This window comes from Periplaneta americana, chromosome 2 (assembly GCF_040183065.1).
Source record: "Periplaneta americana isolate PAMFEO1 chromosome 2, P.americana_PAMFEO1_priV1, whole genome shotgun sequence".
Classification (NCBI taxonomy): domain Eukaryota; kingdom Metazoa; phylum Arthropoda; class Insecta; order Blattodea; family Blattidae; genus Periplaneta; species Periplaneta americana.
In genome coordinates, this window is record NC_091118.1 from 77513819 (window position 1) to 77536189 (window position 22371).

At 36.0% G+C, this 22371-nt stretch overlaps 1 protein-coding gene across 2 annotated transcripts in view; it reads right to left on the bottom strand.

Annotated features, from left to right (window-relative positions):
• Positions 1–2300: 2300 nt before the first annotated feature.
• Positions 2301–22371, bottom strand: part of LOC138694358 (leucine-rich repeat and WD repeat-containing protein 1-like) — a 62627-nt gene continuing 42556 nt past the window's right edge. For both annotated transcript variants that reach the window (XM_069818008.1, XM_069818009.1), the window contains 2 exons: positions 21159–21412; positions 2301–3505 (listed from right to left, as the gene is read on the bottom strand). In XM_069818008.1, coding sequence (XP_069674109.1) covers positions 3231–3505; positions 21159–21412 — 529 coding nt within the window. In that variant the 3' untranslated portion in view covers positions 2301–3230. The remainder of the gene's footprint in view (positions 3506–21158; positions 21413–22371) is intronic.

The window sequence follows — 22371 nt, forward strand, 5'->3', positions numbered from 1 at the left end:
CCACGTGCAGTCAACAATCAGCAATTGTTTCCAAAAAGCAGGATTTGGTGATTGCGATGCTGATGATGCTCATGAAGATAGCAATGTTCCTATTTGTGATGTGGGAGCAGTTGGGACATCAGGCTTCATTTGATGACTATGTGGATGTTGATACAACCACTGAAGCCATGACAATCTTCGAAATTGTTAAAGGTATTCAGCAGGAGTTGTGCAAGGAAGATGACGATGATGTAGATCAGGAGTAGGTAAATGCCTACTGGCTGATATGACGTACTACCACCATCAGGGGTAAAGAAATAAATCAGCCTGTTTCTACTCTCCCTCTTTCAGTCAGCATATCGTCGTTGTTTCTGCAATAACTCCTATGTGCAAAATATAAAACTTTTCACTAGGAAGAAAAAACACATGTATTTATTCTATGGCAACCATACATAGGCGATTGTGAATTCTTACATTTTCGAAAGAAAGAAATATAATTACATATATGAGATTTTATTATTTGCCGTATCACTATTTAAGTTATTTACTAGAGCAATAATCTGAAAATCAATAAGTATGTCACATAGGAGTTATTGCAGGAACAACAACGATATGTTGAAACGTAAACAAGCAGTGGTGTACAGCATATATGACATGGTTCTTTCAAAACCATCAGAAACAAGAAAATGGAAAGGCACCTTCCAATTCCAAGATGATTGAGAGGAACAAATGTAATGGAATCTAATTTAAATAAATATATAGAAATGTTAGGAAAATTAAAAAAAGAGTTCGAAGACAAAAGGTTTAATTACTTCAAAGCAATGAAAAATGATTTTGAACATAAGCCCGCCATCGGTCCCTATCCTGTGCAAGATTAATATAGTCTCTATCATCATATCCCACCTCCCTCAAATCCATTTTAATATTATCCTCCCATCTACGTCTTGGCCTTCCCAAAGGTCTTTTTCCCCTCTGGTCTCCCAACTAACACACTATATGCATTTCTGGATTCGCCCATACGTGCTACATGCCCTGCCCATCTCAAACGTCTGGATTTAATGTTCCTAATTATGTCAGGTGAAGAATACAATGCGTGCAGTTCTTTGTGTAACTTTCTCCATTCTTCTGTAACTTCATCACTCTTAGCCCCAAATATTTTCCTAAGAACCTTATTCTCAAACACCCTTATTCATACAATAAAGTCACAATGGAAGTTGCGAATTTATACACAAACACGTTTTTGAAATCACAATTTGAAAATAAGACTGATTTAGATTTTTTTAGACTACTTGATGTGGCAAAATTTCCGTCTCTCCATTCATTTGGTGCAAGTATTACCATATTTATCCACGTAATAGACACACTTTTTTTTTTTTTTTTTTTTTTCAATTTTTACCCTAACAAAAACTAGGGTGCATCCTTTATGCAGGGGGGGGGGGGGACACGTATTAAAGGTGTGCCAGCTCGAATGCTGAAATAATCGATAGAATACGTAATGATGTATGGGCTGCGACTAATTTATATATAAATTGTGTCGCTCTTAAGATGATCAATAGTTAGCAGCAGTTGTATAAACAGATGATAACTTGTAACAATGAATACCGCGACCTATTATTATTAACACTAGCCTTACCTCATTCACTGTTCAGGTTCAACATCACTGCTATCATTTGTCACGGATTCACATTCCTCTATGCATCTATATGCAGGGAATCTTTTTTTTTTTCTAATTTTAACGCGAAAAATTGAGGTGCGTCCATTACGCAGGTAAATACCATAATTATTGCTGTGTTTGGCTCAACATTTATTTGTGAGCAATTTTTTTTCCAAACTGAAGATTGTAAAATCTAAAAGCAGATCGTGATTGACAGATGAAAACTTATGTGCTCTTGAAAGTAAATACTTGTGAATTAACATTAGATGTACGCAAAACTGTAACACTCGAGTTGGAGTGAAAAATAAGAAGAGCTAATGTAAAAACCTTATCAGTCTGTATTTATGTATTACACATAAATAAAATCAAATTTATGTTAGAAAATTTCGTTTGTGTTAAACCACCACTGTGGAGTAAGTAACCACCCTTCAAACCTGTACGTCATGTGTATGGCAGGTTGCATCTAATGACATATTTCTGCAATCGTGATGACTATCCTCCTGATGTAGATGATGAACCAGACTCCTTTAATGATGCTGTAACTGCTTTAGAAATAGTGAAAAGTTTCGTAACTCACATGATGTAGCTAAAGAAATTATGTAACAGTTAATCACAGTTTGAGGATATGGTTTATTCCTTAGGAGCAAGCAACTCAAAATAATTGGCATTTCTGTAAAATAATTTTGTTTATTTATTTATATGTCTATAACAGGATAAAGCCCCAATTACAATAGACAGTACAAATACATGCTTAGAATACACTCATTCTTTGTGTATAGTCTTCAAATGCTATTTCAGATGTTATTAAATGTCATTTCAGTTATACATTTTCTTCCATAAAAATGTATATACAGGGTGATTCACAAGGATTTACCGTCCTTTAAGGAGCTTATTTCTGAAGACATTCTGAGCAAAAAATGTCATATAAACATGGGTCCTATTCTCGTTTCATAATTGGAACGCATTGCTGTGAGCGCGTGATCTTGGTCAGCGGGCAGTCAACAGTCAGTGCCAGCGCTACAGAAATCAAAGATAGCCTATGCAGTTACAAACAGCGACGAGTGCAGTTCACAAGCATGCGGTCAAGTGTACTCAAGCAGATGGCGACATTTTAAAAATGTGTTTTAAACTCTCCAAGACTGTAAATTAGGATGCAAAACTAAACTGCAAATAATTAAATCGAAGTGGTGTGATTTGTAATAATTGTTGTGATAAGTGCATAATAATGTAATTTTCTAATTAAAAATAGAAAAAGATGTCTGTACGATGCAACTAAGGAGTTCACAGCACATTTTTAGCTTCATAATACTTGCCAATTAAAGAAATGATACTTCTGAATGGTTCATTCTCTATTTGTATTATTCGTTTACCTTCAAATTAAAGAAAAAACGTATTTTACAAACAACTTTAAATTAGTGTAACTCTGAAAATATTGAGAATAGGAACTATGTTTATATGACATTTTTTGCTCAAAATGTCTTCAGAAATAAGCTCCATAAAGGATGGTAAATCCTCGTGAATCACCCTGCATTTAGTTTTACTGTACTTTATTTTTTAAACCTGTATCTTCTGGTACTGGATCCCGACTCAGCTTTGTTTATTTCGTCCGTTTCCAGATGCAAACCATGTTGTTGCTGGTGACTGCAACCAAATAGCGTCCGTTCGAGCTGACAGCCACTTTATCCACCACAATGTCATATACTCCTAGGCGTAGCTTGCGATTACGGTCAACGTGAGAGTCCTCTACATCAGGCCAGTCCAGGATAGTTGATGGAGCCACTCTCTTGTCCTGTGCTGGCTGTTGCAGGATGTTACTGAGGTCATACAGCCACAATGCACCCATGTCATCTCCACAGGCCAGCAGTCCTGCAACTGAACAGCAAGACTGTCAACTCAGAAAGATGATAAAGTATTAACCAAAATGAAGATCATCAGCTCAATCAATTGGTAGGTTCATAACAAAGGGTTGAGGGATTTCATTCCCACTGGCGCCTGTATTTCAAGTCAATAGTGTTTGCACAACAGGTTTTTCACAGAATTTTGGTTTTACTTTTCATTCCTACAGTATGACTATGTGAATAAAAAACGACAGGGATAGGGTGACCAGACGTCCTCTTTTGTCCGGACATGTCCTCCTTTTTAGGCCTTTGTCCGGGGTCCGGGCAGATTTTAAAAAAATTAAGAAATGTCCTCCTTTTCGTAACTTGTATGTCTGATATTTTGAAATTATCTGATTTGACGCCCTTTTCAAGTAACTTGCCTGTAAGTGGCAGCAGCATCGACAGAATATACCCTTCACCAACGATCATAATTCTCTTTGCATACAAGGTAATATTAAATTCATATTTTGTGCGGTCTTTTTATATATTTTGATAATAACTATAGTTCCCTTGGCTTTCATATGTAGTTAACTGTAAAATCATTTTATATTATTAAGTTTTATCATAAGTATACTGTAATAAAATAGATATTGACATAATTTTAAGTATAATATAGGTCTAAGCCTAAATCTAAATAGGGTAGATATTTTCTGACCTCTTTAATAATAATTACTTTGACTTTTATGTAGCTAACTGTAAAAGCATTATTATTAAGATTTAACATAATTACTTTTGTAATATTAACATACTTTTAGGTATGATATAAGCCTAAATCTGTACTGTAAATATTTTTAAAGAAAATAGATATTGACGTAATTTATAGTATGATATAGGCCTAAGCCTAAATCTAAGTACATATTTTCTCTCCTCTTTTTTTTTTTCGAACAATGTTCTCCTTTTTGAAGCTTTGTGTCCTCTTTTCTATGTGAATCTGGTCACCCTAGACAGGGAATTAAGTGAATCCCTATAATTGTGTGAAACATTTACGCTGTTCGTGATTGTTATTGTGAGCATGGTTGGGATTGTAAGGATATTTGAAATATGGAATAAAAGTCTGATAGCTATCTTCATTTCTGCCTTAATACTCCCCGTTTTTAAATTTAACTACTTCATAATCACTTTCTCAGTCCATGAGGTCTAGTCTCGAACAAGAATGCAATTGGTAATCGAGACAATTCACATATCATTATGATGCCAATAAGTTGTTTGAAACTGTAATGAATAATACGAGGCGCATCCAGAAAGTAAGTTTCTCGATTTTTTCCCCTTGAAAGTAAACGTAATTAGCCGTGTCAATTGCGCATGTGTAACAGATCTATGATGTATCAATCATATGCCAGCCGGACAGGTCCTGCCTGGTGCCAGTAGCGTGGCAGCAGTGGTCCGAAATGGAAGCTCTTATTCCTTCTCCCGCCACCTGCGAGGTTCGGTCGGTGATAAAGTTCTTTAATGCACAAAGCATTGCGCCAATTGAAATTCATCAGCAGCTCTGTCAGGTCTATGGGCCGAACATCATGAGTAAGCAGATGGTGCGTCGCTGGTGTAGGCAGTTTTCCGAAGGTCGTCAAAGTGTCCATGATGACGAGTGCAGTGGGCGACCATCCATCATCAATGATGATCGTGTTGAGCTGGTGAGGGAGTGCATCATGGAGAACCATCGCTTCACGATTACGGAGCTGAGCAGCCATTTTCCGCAGATATCGCGATCCTTGTTGCATGAGATTGTCACTAAGCACCTGCTGTTCAAAAAAATGTGTGCCAGGTGGGTGCCGAAAAACCTGACACCCGAACACAAAATGCAACGTTTAGGAGCAGCACTGACATTTCTGCAATGGTATCACGATGACGGCGACGAGTTCCTCGACAGGATCGTCACAGGCAATGAGACTTGGATTTCGCACTTCACCCCGGAAACCAAGCAGCAGTCAATGCATTGGCGGCATAGTGGATCTCCGGTCAGGACGAAATTCAAACAGACGCTGTCGGTACAGAAAGTGATGTGCACGGTGTTCTGGGACAGGAAGAGCATTCTGCTCATTGACTTCCTTCCAAGAGGTGAAACAGTGAACGCTGACCGTTACTGTGAAACACTGTGAAAATTGCGAAATGCCATTCAAAACAAGAGGCATGGAATGCTTACTGCAGGTGTTGTGCTCCTCCATAACAATGCTCGTCCACATACAGCTCGGTGCACAGCAGCTGTTTTGACGGAATTTGGCTGGGAGTTGTTTGATCATCCACCCTACAGTCCTGATCTTGCTCCCAGCGATTTTCACGTTTTCTTGCACCTCAAGAAATTCCTGTTCTCCAGTGAGCGTTTTGGCAATGACGAAGAGCTGAAGACGTCTGTCACATGCTGGTTCCATTCACAGGTGGCAGAGTTCTACGACAGAGGGATACAAAAGTTGATCCCATGATACGACAAGTGTCTCAATTCTGATGATGGCTATGTTGAAAAATAGCTGAAACACTGCTGTACCTGTTGCCAATAAATGTTTTCATGAAAGTGTGTGTTCTTTTTTTTAAAAAAAAATAGGGAAACTTACTTTCTGGATGCGCCTCGTAATATGTCATTACAGAGAATTGGATTAATTTGGAAATTAATACAACAGTTAACCAATTTAGAATTAGACTATGTTAAATTAACTATTTCTATCTTTATACTCCTGCCGCCACAGTGGTAAAGTGCTAGAGTGCTGAACTTATAATCCTGTGGACCGGGTTTGATCCCCGGCATACCCCTGATTTATAACTTGTGTTGTGCAAACCCGTGGTTCAGGTAAAACAAGGGTTTTCTCCAGGAGCTCCGGTTCCCCTGTGGCTAGGGTGACCAGATTGACATCGATAAAAAAAGAGGACACAAAGCTTCAAAAAGAAGGACATTGTTCGAAAAAAGAGGACAGAAAATATGTATTTATATTTAGACTTATTATACATGTAGTTTAAATTCCGTCAATATCTATTTTATTACAAAATATTTACAGTATAGATTTAGAATTATATCATACTACTTAAAGGTATATTAATATCTATTTTATTATAAAATAATTATGAACAAACTTACTAATAATGATTTTACAGTTGGCTACATATCAAAGTCAAGGGAACTATAATTGAATCAATTATTTCAAAAACGTAACGTGTGACATTTTCACACGTTACTTTTTAACCAGAGTGCTCTTTACTCTTTCCTATAACATATTATTGTTAAAAATAATAAAATAAGTCACATATTTCATCTGTAGAAATGGATAAGAAATGGACATATAGTTTGGTTAATGTAATAAATGCTACTGAAGTACAGTAATTTGCACAGAACAGTACATGTTATGTTTTCCAAATAAACCGATTCAGTTATTACAGAGGACAGATAATATCTATTTAGATTTAGGCTTAGGCCTATATAATACTTAACATTTATATATATATATATATATATATATATATATATATATATATATATATATATTTTATTACAGCATAGGTCTACTTATGACAGAACTTAATAATATAAAATTAATTTACAGTTAGCTACATGTATGAAAGCAATGACAATAAGAAATAGGAGCAAAGATCGTTGGCAAAGAGTATATTCTGTCGTTGCTGCTGTCACCTACAGGCAAATTACTTGAGAAAGGCATCAAATCAGATAATTTCAAAATATCAGGCATACAAGTTACGAAAAGGACATTTCATGATTTTTTTTAAATCAGCCCAGACCCGGACAAAGGCCTAAATTTAAAATCAGCCCAGACCCCGGACAAAGGCCTAAAAGGGAGGACATGTCTGGACAAAAGAGGACATCTGGTCACCCTAGCATCCCAACAAATCTCCATCATCTTATCATCTCATCTCATTGTGGGTGTAACATAGACCAGCCTCCTATGGCACACCCTGGGAAATGACTCTGTTGGTAAATTGGTCTACACAACTGGGTTCATTTGAGTGAATGACGAAAATTCAAGTACCCGCCATTAGTTAAAAAAAAATCTTTATACTCCCCGAATTGGCTGGGTCACTGGCCAAGAAGAAACTGCCTACTAAAGAATGCACTGCAGAATGGTGAACAGAAAAAAGTTTGGGGGCAGAAGAAAGTATCAGATGATAGACAACATTCAAATAGGTCTGCATGGAGAGACTAAGAGGAAGGTGGAAAATAGGGAAGATTGGATACTCCCCGTATTTATTAATCATCCCCATTTGCGTAAGATTATTAACATTTCACATTTGCGTAAGATTAATCACATTTCATTAAATTCAAATTAAGCTTAATAATTCGTTATGCTTTTACACGTTAAAAAATGTTCCATGTGACTTTTTTTTAAGTCCATCTCACACTGAAATCACAGATGTATAGCAACTGTTTTTAAAACGGCCCTTCTTGTGTAAAGATGTAAATCAATAAAAGAAAGAAGCATCAAAATATATTAATAATTGATTAAATGGCGATCTTACTCGTGTTAATTATGTAAGCATGTGCGGCTTATACCTGTTTCGGTGCTATTCGACACCATCCTCAGAGCCTACTAGATCTCAGCGCTATCTCAACTTTGCTGCCTGTTGTGTGGGTGTGTTCGTGTGATGAAGAGTTGTGTCAAATAGTGTGTGTGTTCTGAAATTGAGCTGTGTGTTGAGAATTTGACTGGGGTGTGTTTTAGTGTGTCTGTATATTTCATATTGTTCTAGTGTGTTGAGTTTTGAGGATGGGGTCGAATAGCATCGAAACAGCTGTAAGCCGCACATGCTTACATAATTAACACGAGTAAGATCGCCATTTAATCAATTATTTATATTCAAGTGTTAAAAGTAGTCTACGAAAGATTCAACATGGGCAAAATATATTATTCATTTATTAATTATACATCATTATTGTTGGAATTGCCTATGTAAAGGGACGACATCCTGGATGGTTGGGTGTTTTTTTTTTTTTCCCAGGAAATGCTGTGATGCACATAACCTCGTAAAATATAAAAACAAATGAGGATGGATCTGCCAACATAATAAGCACAGGTTGTGCACTCCATTTGATCAATGTTGCAGCAGAATCATAACCTGGACCATAAATGAACAAAGTTTTGTTTCCAAAGGGTCAAAATGTTCTGTTATACAATACAGAGTGTCCCAAAAGTCTCCATACATAAGAAATGTAAGTTAAAAATAAAAATGTCACATGGTGTGCTCAATGTGGCCAACCTGCTCCCCAGACCTCAACCCACTTGATTTTTACCTCTGGGGCCATCTTAAGTCGTAGGTTTCCCAGGAGAAAGCTCAGGATTATTATGTGACATTTCTATTTTGAAATGATATTCCCTATGTATGGAGCCTTTTGGGACACCTTGTAGCATTGGATATGGGGGGGGGGGGGGGAAGGCTACAGACTTAATGGTAGCGGCTGAAGAGTAGATCTTGGGTGCCATTCCTGTGGAAATAATTTAAAATACTCCTTCTGTTTCTCCTCACCCAAGTTTAATTTCTTTATTTGAGTTTTGACATTTATGTTTAAAATAGCTTGGCACATTAGAAAAGACACAATATTAGGGCTAATGTTTGATCTCCTCAGCTGTGCTTTTAAATATGCTGTTACTTTCATAACAGACATCACCACCTTCCCTACTATTGACACTGCAAGTTAAGCCTAGGTAGAATCCACTTATGATAGAGTGTCAATTCATAATGTATTTATGATTCTTTAGAAGAGAGTTTGTATGAGTTCTCAATATATATGGCACATGAATTCAAATGTTTCAGATTCCTTTGGAAGTTCACTCGAGAGATCTGGAGTGCTAATTAAACTATTTATAGATTTTTGGTGTGAGGCCATAAGAAGGATATACAGAGTTTTTTTAATGGGATGTCTCATATTTTCATGGCCGTGGTGACATATAAAATATAAGTGCATTCAAATGAGGTACGACATGTATCAATGGAATGTCAACTGAAATAAATAAGGTAAATACATATAACCAATGTTATTTAAAATTTAATTTAAAAAACCCAAAGTACATGGTACTAGGTCGAAAGAAACAAAATTTAATTACTGAAGATAAAGACTTTATCAAATTCTGTGAAGAACATAATTATTTGGGTATTGCAATTACTAATAGTTCTGGATTTTGATGACCTAAAAATGTTTTTAAAATGACAGGAAAAACCCTATAAAATGACCTGAAAACTTAAAAAAAAAACTCACAAAAATCTTAAAGATATTTACTGGAATTTATTTAAATAATAAAAATGTACGTTTTCGCGTAATCTAACAATATACAATGATGTGAAAACAATTATTGACATTTGCAATTCATATAAACAAAATAATTGAATATTTGCATGCTGTCATTATAAGGTTATGTAATCTCTAAATCAGAAATATCTGAAAAATTTAAATATTAGGTAGTCAAACACTTTATAGAATAGGAAAATTCCAGGGAAAATGTGCATCTATCAACGTAAATGATGTACTGACTTCAATTCTTGCCTCTTGCCTTGCAATAGATGAGACTGATATAAGCAGGTTCTCAAAGGAAAAGAATGGCGAGTGCCAGCCAGCACGCTCTTATACATTAAAAAGCTCCTTTCAACGTCGATATTTGCAATGGGAGCATTCCTGAAATACACGAAATCGCTGGAAATGAATATTATACACTCATATACAGGGTCTTTAAAAAAAATGAACTGATTTCATTAAGCTATATTTCCCGAACAGACAGTAGTACAAGATGCAACAAAGACACATGTATTTGACTGATGTAGCAGTTTTGTTCCCTCTCCTACAGTGTTCAATATGATCACCACAAATTCCTCCCAAACACGTTGCAGCATATCACGAACCACTGAGTTGATCACACGTGTTATCCGCTCTTTAAGGTCATCCAGGGTAGTAGGTAGTGGCGGAACATAAACATTGTCCTTGATGTATCTCCACAGGAAGAAGTCGCAAGGAATGAGGTCTGGAGATCTTGGAGGTCATGCGGAGAGAGTACAATCCTGAGCACTCCTATGACCAATCCACCGTTGAGGCACTGTTCCATTCAAAAAATGCTCGCACTGGCAAGCTCCAATAGGTTGGTGCTCCATCTTGCTGGAAAATGAAGTCACATGAGTGCGTTTGCAGCAAAGGGAAGAGCCAGGTTCGTAACATTTTGAGATAGCTTTGTCCTGTGATAGTGTCGTTCTGGAAGAAGAAAGGGCCATAAGCCCTGATGTTACTCACCGCACAGAACACATTCACCTTAGGGGAAGCTCGTTCATGCTCAATTGTTTCACATGGATGTTCGGTTCCCCAATTCCGAACATTGTGACGACTGACATGGCCACTGATGTGGAATGTTGCTTCGTCACTAAAAATGATTCGTGAAACGATGTTATCATCACCTTCCATGTCCAGCATTGCAGCACAAAATTCCATCCGTTTCCCCTTGTCAGCGTGTGTCAGTGCCTTAACCAGCTGCAGTCTGTATGGTTTCAGTGTAGACGTCTTTTCAGAACACAACAGACAGTGGAACCGCTCATCTGAAGCTCACAGCTACCTTAAGATATGGACTTCCATGGGCTCCGCTGAAACGCCTCTTGGATTCTCCCCACGTTTTCTTCTGAAGTTCGCAGTTGGCCAGGGCTTTTTTCCTTACACAAACATCCACTGTCCTTAAACTGTTGGAACCACCATCGGATGTTCTTGGGAGAAGGGCTGTACTGCACCTTGTTAAGTCTCCTATGGAAAGCACATTGCACTGTGACCACAGAATTAGTCCTCGCGAACTGAGAGGTGTTACCATTCTAAGAATCATGCGGCAAATGCTGTGACCAGCAGGTCGGGTTGGGTCTGGAGGAGGGGGCACGACAGAGCACTCTACCGGCAACTATTCAAAACTTGAAAATACTCTCTTTGTAATGGCATGCGACTCGTTCCGCTGTGTTGCTTGCGTATTGCGAAATGAAGCTTCGAAATCGGTTCATTCTCTTTCAAAGACCCATATATTCATTCATTCATTCATGGTGTTCTGCCCAAGAGCAGGTCTTTCACTCCAAATCCAGCATTCTCCAGTATTTCCTATTTTCTGCCTTCCTCTTTGTTTTCACATATGTATTATATATTATATTCATGCAGAAGCACTTATGACCAGACTGGAATACTGTAACACTGTACCTGCTCTAAAAGTTGCACCTTCCACTCACAAAAAATCTGGTCAGTGGCAATTATAATGTTGTAACTTTAATTCAAAACAACAAGAATGTAATTTTATCGTTTCACAATAATCACTTTCTATAATTTAGTTTAAATACTCCCGTCAACAATGTGATTTCCACTCCACACAGTAACACAGTATTCGTTATTGCACTCCACAGACGACAATGACAATTTACTTGGATTATTGAGAACAACAATAAACTGTTAATCTTAACTAAAGTTCACAAAGCACTATTTACAAAACAGAACTGTCAGTTCACAGTTCGTTTGCCTTGGCTAGTTCTTCTAGCTCAGTCACTCAAGTTCACAGTATCTCGAATCCAAGACCTTCAGAGACAGTCCACTGAACTTCGAACTCAGGTCCCCCAACTGCGGTCCACTACACTCGAACTTAGGACTTCGGACGCTCACACAGCTGCGGACACACTGAAGCCGAACTCCGGTCTCGAAGCTGGCTTCACTGCTACACAAGACTGGCTGGCTTGCTGTCCAACGACTACAACAACTGCTCAAGTTCACTCGCATGTCGTATTTTATAACCAAACCATAGTTTCGGGAAAGTACAATGCTAGAAATTTCCATGGATGTCCAGGAGATGGCACCTCCCGAATTCTCTGGATTTCTTCCCTCTCTGCCGTGGTTGCTCTCTCTCCTCTCCTCTCTATGCCACAGCACATGCCCCAGGAAACAGATGCGCGCGCAACTTCCGCGCCGAACCACGGCCGACTTTGCCCTCCTTCTGCCGGCCGTGAGATCATTTCCCGGCTGTCACAATATCTACCTCTTCCACACCACGCAACTCTTCCAAAATTAGCTCTTATAGGAATGCGGTTTTTCCAAGAATGCAGGTAAAGTGTGTACGAAGTTACTCTTATTTCTCAGTTTGATAACTTAATGAACCTTCTGTTGTTTGAGCATTTACACTTATTCACAGCTCCGATAATATTTAAATGTGTTAATATTATTTTTCAGCCAGTTTACAATGTATATTAACATCTTCTGACAGCCAAATCAGTAAATTTCTCGTACTCCCTTCTATCCAACAATTGCTCTTCTCTTGACTGTTCCAGAAACCCATTTTTCATGTTGTCATTGGTTTTCTTCTTTTCCTTTTCCTTGATGGAATCCAATCATATGCAATCCTTGGTAATCTTTTTTCATTCATTTGCATCAGGTGCCCGTACCATATTAGATGTCTCGTTGATATATCTTCTACAAAGTTGTTCTTAACTTCCATTTCCTCTCTTATTATATCATTCCTTATTCTATCGCTTCTTTAAATTTTTGCTGATCTTCTCCAGTAACTTAGTCCATATCCAATGCCAAAGTTTATTTTTTTTTTTTATTTTTTAATTGCCAAGTTTCTGCACCATAAAAAGTTGTACTCCTAACAACTGATTTATAAATTTTATGTTTAGTTTCTTTTGTGATATCTTTATCTCATAATATCTGATTAAGAACTGACATTGCATATTTCCCTTTCTTTAGACGGTCTTTAATTTCTGTGTAATTTCTTCTATCATCAGTGGCTGTAACACCTAAATATTTATATTTGTCACTATATTTAATAATCCCTTTGTTTTCAATTATCAAATTTTGTTTCTCTTCTCCTATAACCATATAGTTAGATTTTTCAAAATTAAACTTTAGTCCAGACTTTTTATATTCTTCAATGATTTTCCTGCTCATATAGTCTAATGTGTTAATATACCCTATGTAAATGCATGAAAATGGCAAAATTACGACGCAATGTCATGAAAATGACAAAGTAATGACGTAAGGGCATGAAAATGACACAATAATGGCATAAAATTAAAAAAAAAAGGCCTAAAAATAAAAAAAATTGCTAAAACGGCAAAAAATGAACTAGTAAATTTGCATTTCTATAATGCATCAATTAAATATATGTCATCAAAATACGGGCCTGCTAATGGAACAAATGATATAGAACTTAGAAAATACATAAAGAAGGGAAAAACTGTTATATCATATCTCAAATGGAGGTCCTATGGGACAAACAGATAAAAATTAAGACAAAAATTAGAATCTACAACTCTATAGTCAAAAGCACAGCTTAAATATACACATAAATTTAGCAATTATACAGCGTTTACTTACTTATCGCTTTTAAGGAACCCAGAGGTTCATTGCCGCTCTCACATAAGCCCACCATCGGTCTCTATCCTGAGATAGATTAATCCAATCTCTATCATCATATCCCACCTCCCTCAAATCCACTTTAATATTGTCCTCCCATCTACATCTTGGCCTCCCCAAAGATCTTTTTCCCTCCAGCCTCTCAACTAACACTCTATATGCATTCGCCCATGCGTGCTACATGCCCTGCCCATCTCAAACGTCTGAATTTAATGTTTCTAATTATGTCAGGTGAAGAATACAATGCATGCAGTTCTACATTGTGTAACTTTCTCCATTCTCCTGTAACTTCATTCCTCTTAGCTCCAAATATTTTCCTAAGCACCTCATTCTCAAACACCTTTAATCTCTTTCCTCTCTCAAAGTGAAAGTCCAAATTTCACAACCATAAAGAACAACCGGTAATATAACTGTTTTATAAATTCTAACCTTCAGCTTTTTTGAGAGCAGACTGGATGACAAAAACTTCTCAATTGAATAATAACAGGCATTTCCCATATTTATCCTGCATTTAATTTGCTCCCGAGTGCCATTTATATTTGTTACTGTTGCTCCAAGATATTTGAATTTTTCCACCTCTTCAAAGGATTAATTTCTAATTTTTATATTTCCATTTCGTACAATATTCTGGTCACGAGACATAATCATGCACTTTGTCTTTTCGCGATTTACTTCCAAACCTAACTCTTTACTTGCTTCAAGTAAAATTCCCGTGTTTTCCCTAATCATTTGTGGATTTTCTCCTAACATATTCACATCATCCACATAGACAAGCAGCTGATGTAACCCGTTCAATTCCAAACCCTCTCTGTTATCCTGAACTTTCATAATGACATATTCTACAGCAAAGTTAAAAAGTAAAGGTGATAGTGCATCTCCTTGCATTAGTCCGCAGTGAATTGGAAAAGCATGCAACAGAAACTGACCTACATGGACTCTGCTGTACGTTATTATACAGAACATCACAACAAAACAACTAGTATGGTAATTATGAATATTTAATTCAAATGAGTGAGCAGAGAATGCCTAAAACTGCATTTGATTGGATTCCATTACGAAGAAGAATAGAAGGAAGACCTAGGCCCGATTGTATAAACCATCTAATCTTGGATCAGAGGTTAAATTGATCCTTGTTTCAGCTGAACTTGGAATTTTGTGTTGTATAAAGTCTAATCTGAGATTAATTTGTCTCAAACTAAAGTCAACTTTGACTGAAGAAATTTCTCCGATTAAGTTAGATGATCCAAGTTCAGTTATTTCTTTTCTGTTTGAAATATACGAGTGACAGATTGTGCAAATAAAATATCCATTATTATTAATATTAATAGATATGTTAGGTAAATTTACATATATTTCTTTCAATTTCTTGCCTTAATACACAAACATTCTTATATTTTATAAGGCTCTATCTGTTCAGCAGTATCAAATAATATAACCTATAGGCCTAATTATATTATGTTTATAACAACCATTAATCATTAATGGATATGATAGGTACATTCATAAATGTTCAATTAACTGTATTACTAAATGAAAATTGTCGTTTTATAAAGCTTTATTATGTTTAGCAGTAACAAACACCATAACATGATAACAACTTGGAGAACAGTCAACCTTCTTCTTATTGTCCGCCATTATTTACATTGCAAAAAAAAAAACAGTGTCTCCAACAGAGTGTAATACGGAAAGTCGCCAAAAAGTAGTTGTAAAGTCGCTAGATTTCTCATTATCAACAAAGAAAGATTGAATTTTGTCACTATGGGGTGCTAAAAAGGTCACTAAATCCCTATTTAAGCAATATAAAAGTTAAAAGAAATTGTTGTTGAAAAAGAGTTAAAATCGCTAGATTGGCAACACTGAACAAACCTGTATAACATGGTCCGCGCATCACGTATTTCACCTGTTTATGCGATGTTGCCAAATCCTTTTCATGTGAACTTAGATTGCATTTGAACCAAGGTAATTTGATCGCAGAAAAGTTTTATACAATAGAAGAAGTGTCTGAACTCTGTTTACTTTTCGATCTTCGATCAAAGTTGATCTTTAGTCAGGGAGTTTTATACAATTGGGCCCTAGAGTAACAGGGAAGAGAGCAATTTTAGAAGCTATGCAAGAAAGACAACTAAGAGAAGATCAGTAGGTGGATCAGGCAGAATGGTCTTTAGCAGTTCGAGCCTAAATTATAGTTGTGAAAATTCAGGACAGGATTACTTCTTTAATAAGTTATTTTATCTCAAATTTATTTTGATCTAGATTTAATTTTGATTAATGTTTAAAGGCTGAACAAAACTAAATATTACGTTTTTATTGTATTTGGTATTATTAAGTGTAATGAGTGTATTAATTGTATATAACTGTCAGAAGATGTTGATGAACATTGGTTTAATAATTAATAATAATAATAATAATAATAATAATAATAATAATAATAATAATAATAATAATAATAATAATAATCATCACATATTCTCACTTAGCAATTTTTCATTCTAAAATTCCAACATTGATCTATGATGCGCACATTAGCCAAACAGCTAGAACAGCATTTTTCAACCTTTTTCAACATGTGGCACACCAAAGTTGTAATTTAAAATCCCGCAGCACACTCATATAATCTAAACCAGTGGTTACCAACAAGGTAGGATTTTTTCATAAAAACATGTAAAATACAATATTTTTAAGGCTGGTCTACAGTGGTAGACAAGGTCGCAGTACGGGATTTTCTAGGGGTTCTCTCATTTTCCCATATTAGGCATCTACATTATTCCGTCAACATTTCTCGATTCTATCATCATTTCATAGCATTCCCTGAATGCCGAATGGCAGCGCATGGAAGAGGGCTGGCCTAGGAATAAGTTGGGTTTCCTGCTCGAAACCTGGATATGCAACGAAACACTGTGGTCAGCCAGTGTGGATTGGAAATGTGCTTAGCATCAACACAGTGATGGGATGTAGTACCCCCTCCCTCAAATTCAAATTCAATTCAATTTAAGGCTGGTACGATATTTGAAGGGTTCAGAATCATAGTGGGCCAAGCATCATTTACTAAAACGTAGAAAACAAGGGTTAAAATGAAGTTATTACCATAATTCAATGGAAACATATAGCAAGTAATATAAAGTATACGCATTAAAACTAAATGATATGTCAATCATCATTAAACTATGGTATTCACTTAACTTTAACCCTTGCTTTCTCCATTTTTCATAAATGGCGCTTGGCCCACTATGGCTCTCAACCCTTCATTTCATCTTTACTGACCTGACAACCCTGACTACATGTCAGTCATTCTTTTCTCTGCCGCTTGCACATTACACTGTGTTTATTGAATGTTGACTTGTGCTATGTTCGCTGAAAGTTGACTCTTGTGGACTCATCTTTTTTACTACTCTTTTCACTTTTACTTTTCCAATTTCGCTATGATAATCTTCATTATTTTCATTTTCTCACGACACACTAGAGGATCACCTGCGGCACATTGGTTGAAAATGGCAAGCTAGAGTGTCAGATTTTCACGTTGGAGATTCAGGTTCGAATTCTGGTAGGTCCAAATGGAATTTGTGGTCGACAAAGATGGTACACGCAATTGCAGGAAAAAAGTTCTATAATATTTATAATTTTTCATAACAGAATCTCTTTCTAGCTAAACTCCATGAGCTGTCTCTCAATAAAGAATAGAAAAATATATGGACCGAAAAAGAACCAAATGGCACGTGGAAAATCAAAACAAACAGAACTTAACACAATCATACATAACAAAAACAGTAATTTTTTTTAATTCCAAATAATAAGATGGTTCGGTCATGTTAATAGAATGACAGATGACAAGTTACTTAAGAAAATTTATAACTGGAATCCATTATTAACAAAAGTACATGGAAGAACCAAACTTAGATGGAGAGATGATGTGATTAAAGACCTTAAAGAGCTAAAGGTTAAAAACTGGACAACCATCCAGGATAGGAAGAAATGGAGAAAACTTGTCGAGAAGACCAAAAATTTATTCTAAAAAGTTGTAGTGCCTGAAACAGTAATTAATGGTGGTGGTGGTGGTGGTGATGGCAGCAGCAACAGTAGCAGCAGAGCAGTGATAACAGTGTTAATAGTAGTCACAGTAGTATTAATATTAATAATAATAATAATAATAATAATAATAATAATAATAATAATAATTAGTAGTAGTGGTAGTAATGGTAGTGGTAGTAATAAATTTTATGATGCTTTCAACTGCTGCAGGCATTATTAACAGCAAAGAAAATAAGCAGGATATATAGTCAACTTCCAACCCATGTTATATTAACTTCTGCTGATCATCAACCTTTATGTGATTTAATTAATAAATTCTGCTTTATGGGTAATACAATAGAACTCGTATATATTTAATATCTTTTTAACTACAAAGTCTATTCGATACAATGAGATATGGGGAAAAATGACAGGGAAACAGAATTTTCCAGTCCCTTTTCTGTGAATCTTCCAGTTTACAATTTACATCACATGTATAATTCATATCTTAACTAGCTCCAGTGATATACTCGTAAATTTTCAATTGGTGTGGCTTACTACTCAATGTCATGATCAGTGATGTTGAAAACATAATATGTATCAAGCCTTCCATGCTCTGGCACAACACAACTGAATTCTGAGAGACTGCAGATTCTCTGTTGTCAGCACTGTCATCATCACTTTCAATAATATCCCTTACTACACTTCCTTTGCCTGGAGTTAGGAGTAAGTATTTTGCTAGACAAGTTGTTATATTTGTTGATTCATCAAAACGAGCCTTTTTCAGTTGTATTTCAAATGATGCTGCCCAAGATGCTTCTCCTGAATTATTGTCACCTGTGTCTTTTTCTTCAGAAATCTGAACAATGATTTTATTGGGACAGAAGAGAACAATTACTGTCTTCCTGAATCCAGACAAGGCACTAGATTGGTAATTCACGCCTATGTTTCCAAAGGCTCCCTTTGTTGTAAACCGCATGATCGGATTCACCCCACAAAATTTTAATATCATGTTTAGTGAAATGTAGTATCAAAATGACATAAGCTATGCATATACAAATTAAAACTAGTACTTAAGAACATCCTTAGAAAGTAAAAATATCATGACATACCAATTTGACAACAATGATAAGTTGCAACAGGAGAAACACTACCTTCTTCCACAAATGAAGCACATACAGTAAAACCTCAATATGATGTGCCCGCTTATTATGCTATCCCGTGTAATATGTTTTTTTTTTGTCTGGTCCCTGCACATAAATATATAATGCCTTTATAAAATACCCGGTTTGTTGCACTCAAATCCCACATAATACGCTATTTTTGTGGAATATTTTCGATGTAATTTTCAGCAATGAAACATCTTGGTCATTGAACTCACTGGTGCCATTAACCTGAAAGTATTGGTATTCGATCCTTTACCTGCGCATTTAAATCTTCATACTTCATACCTTAGTATACTCCACCCTCTTGTTAGCTCTCTTATTCGACTATTTACCTGCGTGCTTAAATTCTACATACAGTTACAATACCTCACCCTCTTGCTAACCCTCTCTCTCAAACAGCATTCCTCACTCGGCCGTAATAAAATTCTGGAAATTTTTGCTGGGCAGTTTGTTGTCTTTTAGTGTATTGGAGTGTCTGTGAATGTGATTACAATGAGCGTTAAACGAAAAGCGCTTTCTGTGTCAGAAAAATTGGAAATCTTACGAAAGTACGATGGGAACAGTACTCTTAATCAGAAACAACTCTCTGATTCATTAGGAATCCCATCATCGATATTAAGAACGATAATAAAAAATCGCGACTCAATCACTACAGCTACGACGTCGAGAGGATGTAATAGGAGGAAACTGAAGTGTGGTAAACAAGAGGATTAGGAGAACATGCACACGGCAAACAACTATAAATGACTTTTTTTCCAAAAGAATTAAGTACAATACATATTGTAAATGTTTTTGAAGTACAGTACAGTAATTACATAATGGAGTAATACTATATTACTTTTCATGAATCATGTATTTCAATAAAGAAAAATGCTAATAGATATTGTATACAAGTCAAAATTACTGTACCCGCCTAATACGCAGTCCCGGTTAATACACAGTTTACACACAGTCCCTTGAACAGCATCTTATCAGGGTTTTACTGTATTATAAAATTATGTTGAACTGAAAATCTGTTGGTTTAGCACTGTGTAGCTGACCATTGTTGTAGACCAATTACTTAAGAACAAAAAAACAAAAAACAGCTGCGTGATTATTGTTATAGTAAAATGTGCACACTCATCATTATTTAAAAATGTACAAAAGATCATATTCACCCTATTTTATGGTACTGCGGAATTAGTTACTCTCAGAATCAGTAGTTATCGAACTACCTGTAGTTAGCTGGGACCAAACTATGCTTGCACTTCCGTTAGCGGTACCGTAGTCATTGTGGTACCCCGAGTTGGGTCTTTTAGGGACATGTTATGGTTTGTGTGTGTGAGCATGTGGGTCATGTGTGAGACACTATCATTTATGTACAGTATAGGGATTGTGGTTGGCTGGCCAGTAGGAATTATGAGATATGTTATGGTTTGTATCCACGAGTGTGTGGGTCATGTATGAGATAGGATTGTTTATGTATAGTGTGTATGGTAAGAACTGTACTGTCTGTTATTTATTTGTCATGTGTTTGGTATTACTTATTAAAGTTGTTATCTATGTTATTATCTCAGTGTGAGTTACTGGATATGTACATGTCTGATCCAACAAGGTATTCTGAAGGGTTACCTAGAAAGTAGATCCATATAGTGTAGCTAATTATAAGCAGCATGCATTTCAACACGAATTTTAATATTCAAATATTGAACATGTTACGAAAAATTAAACGTGTTTTATAAGTTCACTGAGAAATATCCTGAAGCCACGATGATATTATGGGAATTACAAGGGAATTTATTGGTGTTTCAATTTAAGCAATTTTTAAGACTCGAAAAGAGTTCCAAGAAATAGGAAAATTAATTATGTCAGGTAAAAAAACAACATAGGAAAAAGCTTGTCTGTGACAAATGTGACGATTTTGTAAACGAAAGTTCAATGTGCAGGGCAGTAGTATACTAACTTTTGTCTTAATAATGAGCTGTCATACTGATAGTGTATAGATATAAAGGCCAATAGAAAGTCTCATCTTGCAGAGGAGTACATTAACTATCACATGCCGTTGTTTAGCTTCACTTTTTAGTAAGAACGGGAGGAAAATAAGTCAACAGTTGAATGAATGTTCCTTGTTGTCATATTCTCTGCAAACTCACCAGGGTGGCAACCCATGTTCATGAAATAGTTGTCAGTGTCACTCCACTGCAGTACATGGGTTGGTTGCACTGTGGTGACTGCGTCCCCTTGTATGGCCGATGTCAGGTTCCATAGATAGATTACTCCATGGAGGGCGCACTTAGTGGCCACTGTGCTCTGCCCCACCATCTCGATCGAGTCCACCAGTTGTGGCTCTGAGGTTCGGGTAGTATTCCCTCGTCTCTTGGGGAAGTTGAACTTTAGCATAGCCACACTGTAACACACAAACAAGCAAAGTATTTTTATACTTCTTCCTTGTGTACTATTCTCAAATGTAATAATGTTCATTTCTCAGTGCTAGGAGAATGTCTACAATTTTAATTAGGGAATGACAATAATTGCCTCATGGATATATACAACTCAATAAAAATTTACAGTTAGATTCCCTACTTTTTGTGGGCGGTTTTGTTCTGGTGGGATCCTCAGAAAATGATTTACGACATTCAATATACTGTATAATTTTAACAAAATTGGATTTAATTATGATACGAAAATCAATAAAGAAGAAAACAAAAATTATGGCCTTCTGCGGAAAATACTGAGTGTTTAGCAAATATTTGGATTAAAGAATATTAGAAAGAGTAAAAATTAATTTACAGATCTCGGATACACATTATCCTTTTCTGGTAAGGCAGACATTCCAGAGAAAAACTTCCAAATCTGTACTAAAAGCGCTAGTATTAGAAGCTGTGAACAACAGACACCTACCAGAAGAATGGTTACATATCTACATAGATGGGTCTACTATCGATAACAACTCAGGATCAGAAATTACGTGTGCATTATTCTCATTTTATCAACCAGCAGGATATCATAAACAAATTTTGATGCGGAAATAATGGCTATTCATACCTCACTCCAACACCTACTATATAGAATAGCTAAATTTCAAAATGCTGTCATTCTCTCTGATTCTAAAGCAGCGTTATATGCAATAAATTCATATAAAATGATGTAAATTCAATTGCAATGGATACCTGCACATTGCGGAATTGCTGGAAATGAAACTGTTGGTTTTCTTGCCAAAAAAGGATCCAATTTAATTCAGGATACAAATACAAGCCTACTTTTTACATCCATGAAAAGACTAATTAAAAACAAATATAAAATCAAGCAAAATCAAGCACTATATAACAAAGCCAAAGATAAAAAATGGAGCATTTTAATAATAAT